We start from the raw sequence: 16,577 nt of genomic DNA on the forward strand, positions 1-16,577 counted from the left end.
TTCTGCCCACAAATTTCACCACAGTATAAAATTTTTCCTGTTGCCCTATTGTTTCCTAAACTGCAGAAAGACACTCCTGAACTAGGGGTAAAATGTACACTTTAGTATAGTAGCCATCAAGTTCAAATTTGTCTTCCCACGTTACTGCAAAAAGGTATAGCATTTGCTGCACTAAAACACTATCTCTGAGTGCAATTAGTTGAAATAACCAAGCACAGTATTTCCAACTTAGAGGGCTGTGCAACCATTAGAAATAGCAAGGGATTGCATAATGTTGTAGAAGTTTTTCCAGTGCTATGTCATTCATGCGCTTGAATAGCTAATATGTTTTTTAAATAAATTTTGAGGAGTTGATAACAGTTTGTGCACAGAGTTTCAGAAAATAGAAAATAAAAGGACTCCTTGGGTATGCATGAAGTTAAACGTTAGACACACTGTACTGCTTTGCTGTAACTTAGTGCCAGAATTCCCAAGTTAAGGATGAAGAAGAGAAATTATTTTTCCTGACAACCCTGGAGCCAACTGGGGTGTAGCATTACTTACCTAAAGATGGGTCTTTGAAGATGTTTCTTCCTGATTGTGACATGGTCATCCATTTAAAGGTAAAAGTTTAACTTCTTCCTGGAAACCACTCCAGAAATCCAGGGAGGCAATGTAGAAGTCTATTCTGCTGCAAGGAGCCCAGAAGGAAAAAGTAGTTTCCTCTTTCTCTTTTTGGGTGCTGGGAGAAAACTTCCCTGCTCTCTGCCAGCTGAGCAGTGTGTCCATAGAGGCCACATAAGACAGGCACGTTGGGGCACTCCCCCACAGAGCAGGGTGTGCAAAAACCACCGACAGTCACGTTGATACAGGCAGGAGAAGCAAACAGGACCCTCGGGAACAGAAGGAAACAAACAGACAACTTCCTACTCTAGTGGCACCCAGGTAGGAGCGCCCTGAGTTAGTGCAGCCAAGAGAGCAGTCCTTCCACATGCTGGTCAAGCTCTGGAAAGCTAAGTCCCTCCCTGTCTTTAAAACTGCCTGATCTGAGGCTCAACTTTTTTCTTCAAAATAAAAGTTGTACAGCTGGTTCAGCAGTCCCATGTGAGTACCCTCTGGAAGTTTGTTCTGTTAAAATAAGAACTGTATACAAATTAATGAAGGAAGATGGGCTCAGACTGTGTGACTGGCTCTGCTTCAAACGATTATAATTATTTTACAATATTGCTTTTATTCACACTTTGAAGTGTGGAGACCGCTCGTGATTTTTGGCACTCATAGCCCAATAACCTACACTTGGCTGAAGTCAAAGTTACAATTTCAACTGATAGAAGCCCATGTGAAGCTGGCCAGAGCTACGAGAGTTAGAAAAACAAAAATTGCTCAATTCTATCAGTGACAATGTGCCCAGATGTCTGTACCCAGAGTAGCTTTCCAACTAAGTGGGGACACTGAAAAAAACATATGAAAACACATGCACACAAATACACACACACTTTTTTAAGGCCCCTAAACTCCCTGGGAACCTAAGGTGGTTTTTGTTTTGTTTTGTTTTTACTATGTGATCAAATTTGAATTTTAAAAATAAAAAGAAAGAAATGTAGGTATTAGAGAGAAGTTGTAAACGGCCGAAAATAAATGACATTAAAAATTGTTTTACTTGGAAGCCTTAGACTCACACTGCAGGAACTCCTGTTCTAGTCACAGATAAGATGAACCCTCACATTTTAATATAGTGTATTTTGGACACATTTCTATATCTGAATTACTAACAAAATTCCTACTCAATCAATAGTGTCATGAGATTCCAGGCCAGAAGTTTGGTATGTAATAAAATAAACCATGATTAAAATGTTTTTAAAAACCACATGTAATAAAAGGCAGGGGAAACTGAGAAACACTCATGCCTCTAGTTGAATCATCAAATAAGGGTCAAATGACACAAAGGAGTTTATGACCTATATGGTCGCGATCTGAAGTTCTTAGCACTTTCTAAATACCTTCAGCGGGAGCAAGAGGTATTTTTTTGTTTCGTTTTGTTTTTGTTCTCTCAAAGGAAAGACAAAGAAGAGAGTTACAAAGAAAGAAATCACTGATTACATGGAGCACAGTTCTAACACATACTTTTTTTTTTTTCATCTTTCTGATGATGTCAATCTGAGACAGAATTGAGCTAAAAATAATAAATGGGTTCTGGTCCTAGTTCTATCATGAAAATGTGAGCCATTGTTGGAAAAATTCTTGACCTATCTGAGCCCAAGTTTTTGTACTTATGAAGTTGCAATATTAATTGAATTCTATGTTCCTTTCCAGCTTTAATGGTGGTATCATGCTATCTATAAATATGATTAGTTTGCTTCTTGCGAAGGATCTAGCAAAGAAGTTATGATGCCTAGTACTCCAAAAATACATGCTTATATGTAAAGTTATAAGTAAAGAAGTCCTAAATAAAAAGATAATTTTATATTGTATGTATCTCTGTAGATATTACATATTTACTTAAAGACATCTAAATCAATGTTCCCTTCACCATCAATAAGCATCCAATCATAAATTCACATGTGTGTGATACTGCAGTTAAATCTGGAGACCATCTATATGCAAACTAATGTGCAGACCTTTGGAATAAATGCATTATTATAACCATGTGCCTTGGCTTTCTTTGTATAGGAAGGCACATAAGAAATAACATGCTACGCAGGTCTTCTGGAAGGATTTTTGTATTTATGGGTAGCAGACAATTTCTGTACTCATGGTTTATTTATAATACTATTAATTTAGCATAAATACTCCTGAGGGCCAACCCAAGAGAATAGTAAGCTCATCAACTTTTAAAATTAATTTTCATTTTGTCTACTTTTGAATTAGAAAGGTGAAATGATTTTTTCATTTACATGATGAAGGAACTCACCACAAATACTAGGAAACAGCCAGCCAAGGGACAGCTCAAAGGACAAGCCAAGTATGAAATCTAACTTGAGGCTCAAAGGTTTAATTATCAACTGCAGAATCTGACTGTTGTTAAATTAATTATAGGAAAATAATATTTTTGCTCCACATTAAGTTTATATTCTTTTTGCTCTTTAGCTATTAAGGTAGAAAGCTCAGCTTCCCATTTATATCAAGTGCCATTATTTAAACCCAATATAAAAACCTAAAGAGCCATGAGAAAATATTGGTAAGTTAAATATTCACCGGACACAAAGAAAAATATGTATTTCTTAAATATTTTTGTAAACTTTCTATCAAAGAGCACTTAAATTTAACACTGGGAGAAAAGTTTGCTTTATTAAGTTATTCAACTCTAATGTAGTATTCAATAAGATAAAAGGACTCCACTGTTGTTGCTCAAATTACAAATTATATTCCTTAAATGAACACAATTATACTGTTATATTTAAATAATAAAATACTAAAATTTATTATATAAATAACCAGGTCAACTCTCCTATAAAATAAACCAAATACAACTTATTACGAATATTTTTTCCCTGGGGGTAAGGATCAGAAATGTTGTTTATATTTTTCCTGTTATGGTAAACTCTCTTTCAGTGTGACCTTGCCTAACACTTTCACCCACACCTCCTGCTCTCACGTGTGCTCACTCTGTCTCTCTCACACACACAATTTCCCCCACTCAGCACTGTTACAGACTGTCATAACAGGTGTTTAATAAATATTCCTTAAGTTAATTTGTTAAAATGTTCTGCTGAAACACACCAATGTATCCAACATAAGCCATGGTGTGTGACAAAAAACAGATTAGCTCCATGACTTTCCCAAACAAGTGAATATGAAATGTGTCATGGTATTTTGTGTTAAGCATCTTGGAAAATAAGATTTACTTTCCCTTATTTTTTTAATGTTTGTTTGTTTATTTATTTATTTATTTATTTATTTATTTATTGGGAGACAGAGCATGCGAGCAGGGGAGGGGCAGAGAGAGAGGCAGAGAAAAAGAATCCCAAGCAGGCTCTGCACTGTCAGCAGTTTTTTTTTTTTCATTGTAATTGTCTGTTCTATAGTAATAGCCTGTTCTATAGCTCTGTTTGTTATATGTAAGTGCCAAAAAGCATGCAATGATAGAAAAATTATGTAATACTAATGGCAGCCCAAGAACTGGAATATGAATGTATCTACAGGTTATCACTTTACCATATAAGTCTAATCAAATATCAACCTGAAACAAAGTGTACTTTTTTCTTAGAGTTTGTTAAATGCAATGTTGTAAGTTATATAGTTAAGTGAGTTTTAAATTAAGTGGAGAAGTGAGAAAGAAATGCAAGACAGAAAGGATCAAATGGCATTTTAGATTTTATCACTATATACATGTAATATCACTTAAATAAAAAAAAAAAAATGATTCTTTCACTCTTGCCTCTCTGCTTTCCCTCCAGGTGAGCACTAGCCCTGTGTGTGATCGGAATGTCTCCTATACCTAATCTTTAGTTCAGTAGTTCTCAGTCTTATTTATTTTTGACACATCATACATGAAAGATGATATGTGAATATGATACTCTATCAGAAAAGTACTTAAATTTTGATGAAAACAAAAAAAGGAAAATGCAGGCACTGCCATAATTTTCCTTCGACATATAAATATGGAATCTATAAAGTGAAACACCACTTGGTCAACTGTACCATGAGATAATAGAACAGAAACTATTCTCAATGTGCCAACCATAACTCTACCCCTTTAGAACTGGGCAAAAAACTTTTGTGTGTAAGTGCACAAGACTGGTATCATTTAGAGATAACCCTAAGTTTAATGTATCCTTTTAAGGTAAGTCATTTGCAACCTTCAGCATTTTACTCATATTTTATAATAAATTTCCTGCTACAAGTTTTTACAACTGATTACAAAGCTAGTTCATAGGTGGTAGAGTTGGAATTTGAACTCAGATGTCTCCTTCGTGAGCCCAAGCTTACCCCTGCTGAGTAGGTTGTCACTTGGTGGGGACTCTGCCACTCAGGTTGCTTGGGTTTTTTCTGGGCTATCTTTCGTATTCTATTGAGAAAGAGAAGGAGGAACCGGCCACTCTAATGAGTGTCTATTCTCCTCTAATCCTCTACCCTATTGAAATATCATTGCATTGCCCAGGTGTTCCCAATACTTGCAAAAGCAAGCCCTAGAGAGGGCTCAATGAATATGTTCTCCTAAAATTCAAATGGAAGCACTGTTCTATTACAAAGAGCCCTGGACTAATGTCAAGGAACATATATTTTCACCCCAGGTCTAGCAGTGATTTTTCTCAACTCCCTGTATATCTGTTTCCTTAGCCATCAAACTATGAAGTTGGGCCTTATGATTTCAAAGATCCTTTCCAGCTCTAAATCTTTGTGACTCTATGATTGACCCTGTGATAACATGTCGAGTTATTTAAACTTGGTGTCCAAACAAGAATAAGCTCTATAGTGATTTTTAGCTTTTCTTACCCCCAATGAGACAATGCATATCACCAGAATACTTTTTCATCCCCATAGCTGTAGGTTTAAAAATATAACACACTACTGGGGCACCTGGGTGCTTCAGTAGGTTAAGCGTCAGACTTTGGCTCAGGTCATGATCTCGCGGTCCATGAGTTCGAGCTCTGTGTCAGGCTCTGTGCTGACAGCTTGAAGCCTGAAGTCTACTTAGGATTCTGTGTCTCCCTCTCTCTGTCCCTCCCCTGCTTGCATTCTGTTTCTCTCTCTCTCTCAAAAATAAATAAACATTAAAAAAATTTTTAAGCACTTTAAAAAATATAACACACTACTATTCAAATGTGAAAATAAACTGTAGTGTCTCTAGTTGTTCTAATTAAGCTGTTTCCTTTTTTTCTACAGCTTCACTTTGGAACCACTGTCACTGGAATGTAAAGTACAGGAAGAAAGGGATTAGTGTCTGTTGTAATCCTTGTGCAGGAAATATAAGAGACATTCAGTGGTTATTTGTTGAATGAATGGAACATGAACCAAGTGCCTATTAATGCTATCTCATCATCCTCTTGTACATTCTTTTTCTAAAAACCCAGTAATATCTGCTAAATGTTCAGTCTTTCATATTTTCTCCAACCCACTGTTTTCCTTCAAGGAGGCCTTATAGGGAGGTGTGTTTCTACGACTGTAGCATCAGAAAAACGTGGCCTCAAACGCAAACCTGCAATCCCCTGTTCCCCTTTGTTTTCTCTGGTCTCCGTGACAATGTCCCTTGTCTGTCTGGTCACTTGGTTCTCTGAAAATATCTACTGTTGGAATCTATGGCTATTTTTTTCGGGTGGTGCAATCTGGGAACTATGGTCTTCCCCTTCTGACTGAACCCAATCTCAGCCTTCACTGGTGGTGCAGGATCCTCAAGTGTCAATTACATCCTTCAGCTGGATCTCTGTGGAGGTTGTTAACCTTTTGTTTCCTGTGTGGGATTCCCTGACTCCTCACTATGGGCATGGCAGGCTCATGGCAGATAAACTGCTCCTATCTCAGCAGGACTTCTTGAGCCCTCCATCCCAGAACAGGCACTAAGGGAGGCTTGGGATTGGACACACCATACCACCACTTTTATTCTGTTGTAGCTAAACACACAAAGTCACTGGGAAAATTCTCCGCTATAAGCTTTCACTCAGCTTTCATGGTCCCCACTCTGGGATTTCAGCTCAGAAGTAAGAGATCAAAATATTTTGTCTGATCATTTGCTTAAAACACCTTCTATCCAGGTCCCTTTTTCTACATTTCACCAGGGCAGAAGATACATGCTTTCCCTATCTCAAGTGGCAGAAGATCTCTTCTCTTATCTCCTAGGTGTCCTCTGTCCACAGTTTATAATAAACTCAATATTCAAATCTACAATCCTGAATCATGTATGTTAGGTAGAGCTACCAGAACTTGGAAAACCCTCTTGGTGTGAACAAAGCCTGGCTTTCAGGACTATTATCTTATGGTGGCTCAAAAGTTCCATTTAGGTACAGTCATACTTTAATTGTGCTTCCCTTTTTTGAGCTTTGTAAGTATCGCATTTTTTTGTAATTGAAGGTTTGTGGCAAATTAAGCAAGTCTATTAGCACCATTTTTCCAATAGCATTTGCTCATTTCACGTCTCTGTGTCACATTTTTGTAATTCTCACAAATATTTCAAACTTTTTCATTATTATTATATTTGTTATGGTGATCTGTAATCTTCAATGTTACTATTGTAACTGTTTGGGGGCACCACAAGCCATGCCCATTTGAGATGGCAAGCTTAATCAATAAATGCTGTGTGTGTTCTGACTGCTCCACTGACTGGCCATTCCCCTTACTCTGTCTTTCTCCTTGGGCCTCCTTATTCACAGAGAACTAGAATTAGAAGTGGAGCCTGAAGATGTGACTGAATTGCTGCAATTTCATGATCAAACTGGAATGGATGAGGAGTTGCTTCTTATGGATGAGCAAAGAAAGCAGTTTCTTGAGAAAGAATCTACTCCCGGTGAAAATGCTGTGAACGTTGTTCAAATGGCCACAAAGGATTTTAAATATTATGTAAACTTAGATGATAAAGTAGTGGCAGAGTTTGAGAAGATTGACTCCAGTTTTGAAAGAAGTTCTACTGTGGGTAAAATGCTGTCAAATAGCATAGCTTGTTACAGAGCATTTGGAAAGGAAGAGTCAGTCGATGTAGCAAACTTCATAGTCCTATTTTAAGAAATTACCACAGCCACCTCATACTTTCACAACTACCACCATGTAATCAATCAATCAGAAACCATCAATACCAAGGCAAGACCCTCCATCAGCAAAAGGATTATTACTCTGTTAAAAAGAAAACCACAGGCCCAAGATGGAGTCACTTATTCCAGGCCAAGTCACCAAACCAGGGTTTAATACCTAACCTGATTACAGCTTCAATCTCTCCCAGAAATGTAGTCTTAACAGGTTAGTCAGAAATTTTCTGTTCATCATCCATAAGGTAATCTGTCCTGTGGGCCTTCTCCATCCCTCAAAAGAAGATGAGGTAATCTGCAAGATAAGAGCCCTGTTCTCCCCCCTAAGGGAAAGTGACTTTACCTGAAACAATCCTTTCTTTTCTTTTGCTAATAACTTCTTTGCTGCATCCTCCTTCCTACAAAACCCTTCCTTTTTGTACAACTCCTCAGAGTTGCTCTCTACTTGCTTGATGGGACACTGCCCTATTCACAAATCTCTTAAAGCCAATTAGATCTTCAAATTTACTCAATTAAATTTTGTTGCTTACTAATTTGCTGAAAGCTCAGATGATGGTCAGCATTTTTTAGCAATAATGTATTTTTTAATAAAGGTATGTGCATTGTTTATTTAGACATAATGCTATTGCACATTTAATAGACTATAGAATAGTGTAAATATAACGTATTATGCACTGGGAAAACAAAAAATTCATTTGACTTTCTTTTATCCAATATTCACTTTATCGCAGTATTCTAGAACAGAACTTGAAATATCTGCAAGATATGCCTATATTAAAGTCTGGCTTCTTACTTGTTTTTACTTTCATCTGTGATAAAAATAATCCCACTACCTACACTGCATAGTGCCTCTGGCTGACTGGGAGAAGATAAAATCATTATTTATTAAATGGAAGAGAGATAGCACATTATTCCCATTATTTTATACAGCTTTCTTATTTATTTCAATGGGTGCATAGTGAGTAAATTATACCACAATCTTAACATTGGTCTCACCTATCTGTCCCCTATCTCATTTGCTCTTTACTTCATTTCTCATTGGCCACACTGGCATTTTGTTCCTTGAACACTCCACATTCTTTTCAGCCTCTTTTGCACATACTGTTTCCTTGTCTAAAATGCTATTCCTTCTGCTCATTGTTCAGATTTCAGCTGCAGTTTCACCTCAGAGAGGTGACTTCTCTGACAACCCCATCTGAATTCATAATGCCTACAATACTTTGCTCCCCTATTAGTATCATAATCTATGTGTCATAATATGTGCAATTATTTATTTGCAAATTCATCTGTGTAATGATGAAGAAACCGATTCTTCGGGATGTAGTAGCTGAGGAAAAAATCAGAACATGTAACTAACTGTTCCTGACTACCTTAAACATAAATCTAGTCAAGTTATACAAAAATATATTTTTTCTTATATGCATGTCTGTAAAGGGAAGCAAAATACACCATTCCAAAATATACCTCTTTGGCATATGGATTATCTTAAGCAGGTTATTTTTAAGAAACAGAAGATCCTGGTGAAGCTCAGAAAACTGAGTAGAAGTTACCCTTTTGTAAGAAATATTTACATTTATAAGGGAAATCCCCATCTGTAAGGTTGTCTCCCTGGCTATACTAGAAAAACGAGGATGCCTAAATCTTTAGAAACTGGGGCACCTAAGTAGCTCAGTCAGTTAAGGGTCTGACTCTTGATTTTGGCTCAGGTCATGATCTCATGGTTTGTGAGTTCAAGTGTCACCCACATCAGGCTCTGCACTAACAGTGTGGAGCCTGCTTGGGATTCTCTATCTCTCTCCCTCTCTCTCTGTCTCCCTCCCCCACCACCCCCCCCCCACTGCTGCTCACACACAGGCTCTCTCTCTCTCAAAATAAATAAATAAACATTAAAAAATAAAATAAAACAAATCTCTAGAAACTATTATCAATGGAGAAAGCCTTGACTTAACTCTGCATAACAGTCTTATTTTTGTTTACTGGGCTCTTCCTTGAAGCCTCCTATAACTGACTTCCCACCCCCATAATCTGTCTTTAGCTGAAAATGATACTCAAGTTGATGGCTTTGGCCGTTTGGGAGTTACTCAGTTTTTCTGGGTCTCTCCCATGTACCCATGTTACTACACTTTTGTTTACTTTTCTCCTGTCAATCTCTCTTATATCAATTTAATAATTAGACCATCAAAGAACCTACAAAAGAAGAAGAGAAAACTTTTCCTCTTATACAACTGTAAGAACCTAAAAATAGACTCTTACTGATCTCCTGCAATGCTTCAAAACATTTTCTTTTCTTTTTTTTTTTTTAACGTTTATTTATTTTGAGACAGAGAGAGACAGAGCATGAACGGGGGAGGGTCAGAGAGAGAGGGAGACACAGAATCGGAAACAGGTTCCAGGCTCTGAGCCATCAGCCCAGAGCCTGACGCGGGGCTCGAACTCACGGACCGCGAGATCGTGACCTGGCTGAAGTCGGACGCTTAACCGACTGCGCCACCCAGGCGCCCCTCAAAACATTTTCTAATACTTACATATGTTTCATCTTGAAATGTTTGTCATTATACTTCTTTAAATGAGGAACTCTAAGTAACTGAGAATAAATGCATTGAATATTAAAATTCACAATGCAGCTGATAATCACTTTGGAAATGGTTCTCAGTTTGACCAAAAATGTTTTCTGCCTTGTAGACAAAAAGCAGATTTTACCCTGTTAATAGTTTTAAACTAGATACTTCTGACTTGTGAGTCAGAATTAAAGTTTATTAGCCATTTACTCCATAATAAAATCCATCAAAATTGTTAATTTCTTAAATGAATTCATAAGGAAGACCAGGTTTATGGCTTCAAGTGGCAAGGAAAAAATGTTCCCCAGTTTGTTCCTTCAGCCAGGTATCAGAGCTTCGCCTTTCTGCTTCACAAAGTAGGAGAAATTCCTCTTTGTCATTTAAGTGTGGAAGCAGGTCAGTTAAAGTTTGATTGGCTCCAATTAGCACTCCCACAGGTTCTGACAGCTTAGTTCTGGCAGTAGGACAATTTATTTTGAATAAGCGTGACATTCTGTGAAAACATCAACAACAACAACAAAGGAAATCATTTAAAGCAGATTCTCATAGCAAACACCCACCCACAGCTCACTGTGTAATCAAGCAACATATAAATTCCCTGTAAAAGGAAATGACTATTATATAGTGGGTAGTTAAATAAACATTACAAAAAGGGACCTCCTTAATATAAAATTCCCTTTGAGTCAGAGGACTAAGAAAGAGTTGGTAGAACAGGGGCTTAATGATGAATGGATATTCAGTAAGCAGGCGAAGACCAAGGGCAAGTAAAGTGTTTCATCATCCCTAAGCACCAAGCAACAACAGTTGTTCAGAGGGCACACTGTGGCCGAAGCAGTGTGTAGCCATTTCTGCCATATTAGCCTGCAAACTGGAGAGGCTCACACCGTCACCTAAGAGGGGTTGTAATGAAGGAAATAACTGATGTGATATAATAGTTCAAAAGCACGTGATTCAGAGGCTTCCATTACCCCTGAACATACCAAAAATGTTCTTCTCTGCAGTTTTTAGTCAGTGGAAAGTTGTCCAAAGGTAGTTGCATGCTGAGACTTGTTCAGTTTATCTGCAGCTCTGAAACCTGTCACTAAATCATTAACTTAGCTTCAGTACTGAGTCATCATTACCAGCTTTCCTCCATATTTTAAGTTTGGTTTCAACATGACTCTAAACTCAGTCAGTAGGTTTTTTTTTTTCAGTCTGTCTTAAATTTCCAGTAATGCCTATGAATAAATGTGCAGAACTACAACCAAGAATGAATTGAATCAGTGTCCGTAAATGGAAAATTCCTAAATGCTAACCTATTGACTCTCCAAGCTTTTAGAATTAGACAGCAATAGAGATAATCCTGACTCACATGGACTTTGAATAGAAGCAGTCACTCAGTTTGCCAAGGCTTTAATAGTACATGTGGTAGGTTCTGTGAAAATAACTCAAATGTATAGAAATAGGTCATTACCCCTACTACCTTTGTAAAACAAAAATGAGTTAGCACAGAGAATAAATACAAACCACATATATTTGTGCCTTTATATCCATTTGTTCCTCAAAAACCTCATTCCATCTTCAGCTTTTTTCTCCACTTCTACTTATGTTCCCCCACGTTATATCCATTGGAATGACCCATCCTAGCAAATCTTATCTCTGGAATTACTATCTTATTTCTCATATCAATATATTATTCCTATCAACTGTTCTGTGACATGCAATAGTTGCCATAATTTATTAGTATATTCATTTAAATTCTAAATTTTAATTCCATTCAGGGTTTAAACTGGTCAGTGAACATTTTCCCAAGCCCAACTAGACATGTTATCAAAGCCCAATACCTGAGAGAATATTAGAAATCAAGTCTATTTTAGAAATTCTGCATCTTTTTAAAAAAATTATGAATCTTCATCTTGCTCTATGGTCTCCCAAAATGGCAATCTTCTCTCATCTGCTCATTTCTCCACCTGGACCAATGCAAAGCATGGGTACAAGAGAGTTGACACGTGTTTATTGGTCATTTACTATGTGTTAGGCACAATACTTTTCTACCCACTATTTCAGTTATGCTGCATAACACACCTAAAAGATAGATTCTCTTATCTTCAAGTCACACTCAAGGAAACTAGAGTTGAGAAAAGTTGTATAATTTGACAAATGTTGTACCTCTTATATGTTACAGTAATGGGATTTGAATCCAGTTCTATTTGATGCCAAAATCTTTGTTCTTAACAAATACTGCCTCTCCATGATCATATTCTTAATTTTAATAGTAACCTTAAATAAAAAGGTATCTTGGATAACCATACCTTAAAATATAATTTTTTAATCATTTTAATGAGACTGAATCCTAGCAACAATTCAGACTTGATTTCAGAGACACATTACTTTGGTTTGAGTTATTCTCACAATATAAGCCTTAAACATGCATGGATCAGTGAACCAAAAAAAGCAGAAGACAAATATGGAATCTTTAAAGTTTAAATTGTACCATTTGTTTGATGTATAATCTTCACTGAACAAAAGTAAACAAAACATTTAGTCAAAATATCACTGAGAAACCCCAGGAAAAAAAAAGCAAGTCAGAGTAAATACATAAATGAGTTGTGGTTCTATCCTCAACATATGGAATGGATCTCCAATAATGAAGTTCATGTAATGAAAGTTTCTCCTTAAAATCATGCTCTCAGCATTTAATATCATTAAAAAATTCAGTCATTAATTCTCTACCCTCTCTCAAAAACATTATTAGGTAATTCATCTTCACACACAAAAAACCTGGATGGACTCCATTTGTAGACTTGTAAAGCTCAGAGTTGCCTATGAGATTACCTAGACCCTACATTCCACTACAAGGATAATATTGATAACTGCTGCCATTTATTGGACACATATTACATACCAGTCACTGCTGAGTATTCTACAAATCCTATTATATAGAATTCTCCTGAGGAAAACCTGGGATGGAAATTAGTATCCCTCTTTTAGAGAGTCCAGGACTGCTTTCCTCCCTAGCTCATGCATTTATCTACTAACACCTCCCTTGACTGGGGCCATCTAATATGATTTGCTTTGATTCCCTGTCTCTGCTCCTCACAGCCATTCTGCATTTTTATCCTCATTCTTTTCTTCTGCTCCTGTTGTATTAACAATTTTCTTTTCCAATAATGAGCTTCAAGTATACTACTGATTCTAACTTTCTTAAATTTGTGGGAATTCTGTACTTATCTTTCTCAATTGTTCTGCAAATATAGAATATTGCTGCTGTTTTGAATGTACACATTGTTTCAGTATAGAAGTTTGTGGAGATCAATTTTTTGGCCTTGAGTTAGTGAGTTATTTGTTATAAGTAGAATTGTAGGCTTCTGGAATCTGAAAGGACCTTCAAGGTTAAGCTAGTCACTCTCCCAACCATTGCAGAATTTCTCTTGCTTTTCCTGTCAGAGGGGGCTTACTCACAAGTGCCCCTGAGGTATATGAAGTGAATATGCCATTCCCTTGATCTCCATCCCCAAGAACTTCTTATAACATGAGAATTGCATCTTGTTGAATGCTATTTATATTTAAAGATAGAGGCTTTTCTTATACTAACTTCTTTATCTTGTATATAATCAAAGAAACAACATGGTTTCAACAATGGAGGGAAAAATGGCTGTGTTGGGCTTACCATTTGATTTCCAATGCAGCAACTACCAATGCATATTGAAAGAGTAAATTTTTGTTTTAGGTCAATTTTTGCTTTAAACTCTACATTTAAATATAACACGGCTTAATTTCATGGGCCAATATGACAAAGGTTGTACCTGATGTTAGGAGAACAATATTGCTTAAACACAGGCATTGCCTCCAAGGAACTCAAGTTTAAAAGGAAAAAAAATAATAATGTACTTTTAAAGGTAATTTCAAAACAATTTAACAAGTGGATTCATAAAATAAATAAAAGGGACAAAGGAAGCTCAGAAGGGAGAGAAAGGAAAAGTCATAGAGGAAATTACTGTTTCAGCAAGGGTTAGCCAGTGAATAGAAATTTGCCAGGGCAGAATTGTTTACTAGAAAGATAAAGTGGAGAGGGGCACCTGGGTGACTCAGTTGGTTATGTGTCTGACTTTGCCTCAGGTCATGATCTCAGGATTCATGAGTTCAAGCCCTGAGTAGGGCTCTGTGCTGACAGCTCAGAGCCTGGAGCCTGTTTCCGATTCTGCCTCTCCCTCTCTCTCTTCCCCTCCTCCGCTTGTGCTCTGTGTCTCTCTCTCAAATATAAATAAACATTAAAAAAAGATAAATGGAGAAAGCCAAGTAAAAGGAAAGTGGAAAAATAACACACAAGCGTGAAATACCATAATATTTAGAAACTGGTACTGATCCTGGTGTGAGTGAGGATAAAACTACAAGGGGGAGTGACAAGAGATTAAAGTTGGAAAATTAAACAGAGACCAAATCATTTGTGCCATATTGGGAGCTTAGATTACATCCTATAGGCAATGAGTAGTTACTGATTGGCTATAGTCAGAGAAATGGCACCTTCAATTTTGCAGTTTTAAATCTCATTGAGCAAACTGTGGAAAATATTTTTTAAAAGAATAAATCTGAATGCAGGGATATCAGTAAATAATCTCTTAGATTCTTGGTGAGAGATGATAGTGGTTTAAAGTAAGACAAAGGCATTAATTGGAAAAGAGAGAGTCTAATTACAATATTACAGGATAAAAAGCATAGGGCTTAGTGAATAATTGGGTATACTGAATGAGGAAAAAAAGAATGCTAAGGCAGTACTTTCATTTCTAGTTTGTTATTTGGGGGGATGGTGTAGGAAGACTCAGATCATAAAAAGAATAATGATGAAATGCAAAGAAAGAAGTATGATCAAAGCTTATTGGTGAGGCACAGTGAGTTTGCAATACCAAGGGATGGCCCAAGTGAAGATATTTCATAAGCAATTAGATATTTAAATTATGGGAGAGAAGAAAGGAGTCAGTTATAGACATAAATGTGTATGGGTGGGAGGTGGAGGTATTGCTACACAAATATAAAACTATCAGTGTGGCATGTATTGCTCAGAGAGAACACGTACGTTAGAGGAGTAAAGGCCCAAGAATAAAAACCCTGGCAATTGAAGATATGGACAGGGAAGAGTATCCAGGTGATGATGTCAGAAAGACTGGAAAAGTCAGGAGGGAAAGTTTTCCTACAATAGAAGAAAAGGGTTACTGGTACCAAAGGTACAGAGCAATTAAAAAGAGAAAGTACAGAAATATTTCCATCACAGTTGGCAACATGGAAGCCACCAGAGGCTTTAATGAAAGCAATATCTGTGCTGAAACAATTATATGTTCAGTAAGACAAAAGTTCTGAAATCAAGAAAATCATGAAAGTTGGGGGATTTTTCTAACTAGATATCTCAAACTCACTTCATTTAATGCTGCCTATGGAAAGAAGATATGGGCTAACTTTACAAATATTTGGTGTCACAAAAAAAGAAATATGACCATCTGTTTATATGACAATAGTTTGCTTCAAGAAAGTGTTTTCAGGTTTCTTTTTTTCTACTTTAATTCCTTGATTTAAAATTTACAAGCAATGTTTTCTTTTGAGAGGACATGTGTAGTAACTCAACAAGAGATATGAATCCAATAAAAGATCAGAACAAAGTTGTCCTATGGCTTTTTAAGCTTGGCATTCCCTTGGATAACCTTTTTGAGTGTGTGTGTGGTTATTTTATAGAAAGAAAAGATTGACACTGCTGGACCTTCGTATATTATTTAAGCAGCCACGGTATGTCTCCTACGTCCCTTCACCCTTCAGCATTCACTTCCAGGATCCCAATGCTCCTATTCTGATTTCTGGATATTCAAGTCTTGAACTACAGCAACCATCTAGAATCAATGTCTGTGTATTTGCTTCTCATCTTGATTTCTATAAAAACTTAACTGTGTTCTGTGTTTCATTCCTTCAAACATGAGCCAGATAACCTGACAAAGAAACCATACTGCCAGTGAATTAGCAGATGATAAAAACCTGCTTTTACCTTCCAGAACATGATTATCAAGAACTCTAACGTTAAGTAATTATGATAGATTGATTGGATGCTATTCATTTATAGACGCCTTTTAAATCATACCACATAGTCAGCTATCTATTCTTCCTAATTTTTTGCAGGCATATATTCCCACTCGATCCTAGTAAATGCCTATTTGTATCTTCATTCATGCAAAAAAAAATGATAAATGCTTACATATTTTCTGTATCATTTTATTTTTTTTAATGTTTATTTTTCAGAGAGACAGAGTGCAAGTGGGAGAGTGGCAGAGAGAGAGAGAGAGGGAGACAGAATCCAAAGCAGTCTCCAGGCTTTGAGTTATCAGCACAGAGCCTGACGCAGGGC

General features: G+C 36.7%; 1 protein-coding gene across 6 annotated transcripts in view; it reads right to left on the reverse strand.

Annotated features, from left to right (window-relative positions):
* PDE1A (phosphodiesterase 1A) overlaps positions 1 to 16,577 on the reverse strand; it is a 329,787-nt gene that overhangs the window by 240,645 nt on the left and 72,565 nt on the right. The window contains exon 1 of one of the 6 annotated variants that reach the window (XM_043577221.1): positions 544 to 1,051. The exons of 4 other annotated variants lie outside the window; for them this stretch is intronic. In XM_043577221.1, the coding sequence (XP_043433156.1) occupies positions 544 to 596 (53 nt within the window). In that variant the 5' untranslated portion in view covers positions 597 to 1,051. Of the gene's footprint in view, positions 1 to 543; positions 1,052 to 16,577 lie in introns of those variants that run through there. One more of the 6 variants, XM_043577222.1, reaches the window with a different exon arrangement.

Source organism: Prionailurus bengalensis, chromosome C1 (genome assembly GCF_016509475.1).
Source record: "Prionailurus bengalensis isolate Pbe53 chromosome C1, Fcat_Pben_1.1_paternal_pri, whole genome shotgun sequence".
Lineage (NCBI taxonomy): Eukaryota > Metazoa > Chordata > Mammalia > Carnivora > Felidae > Prionailurus > Prionailurus bengalensis.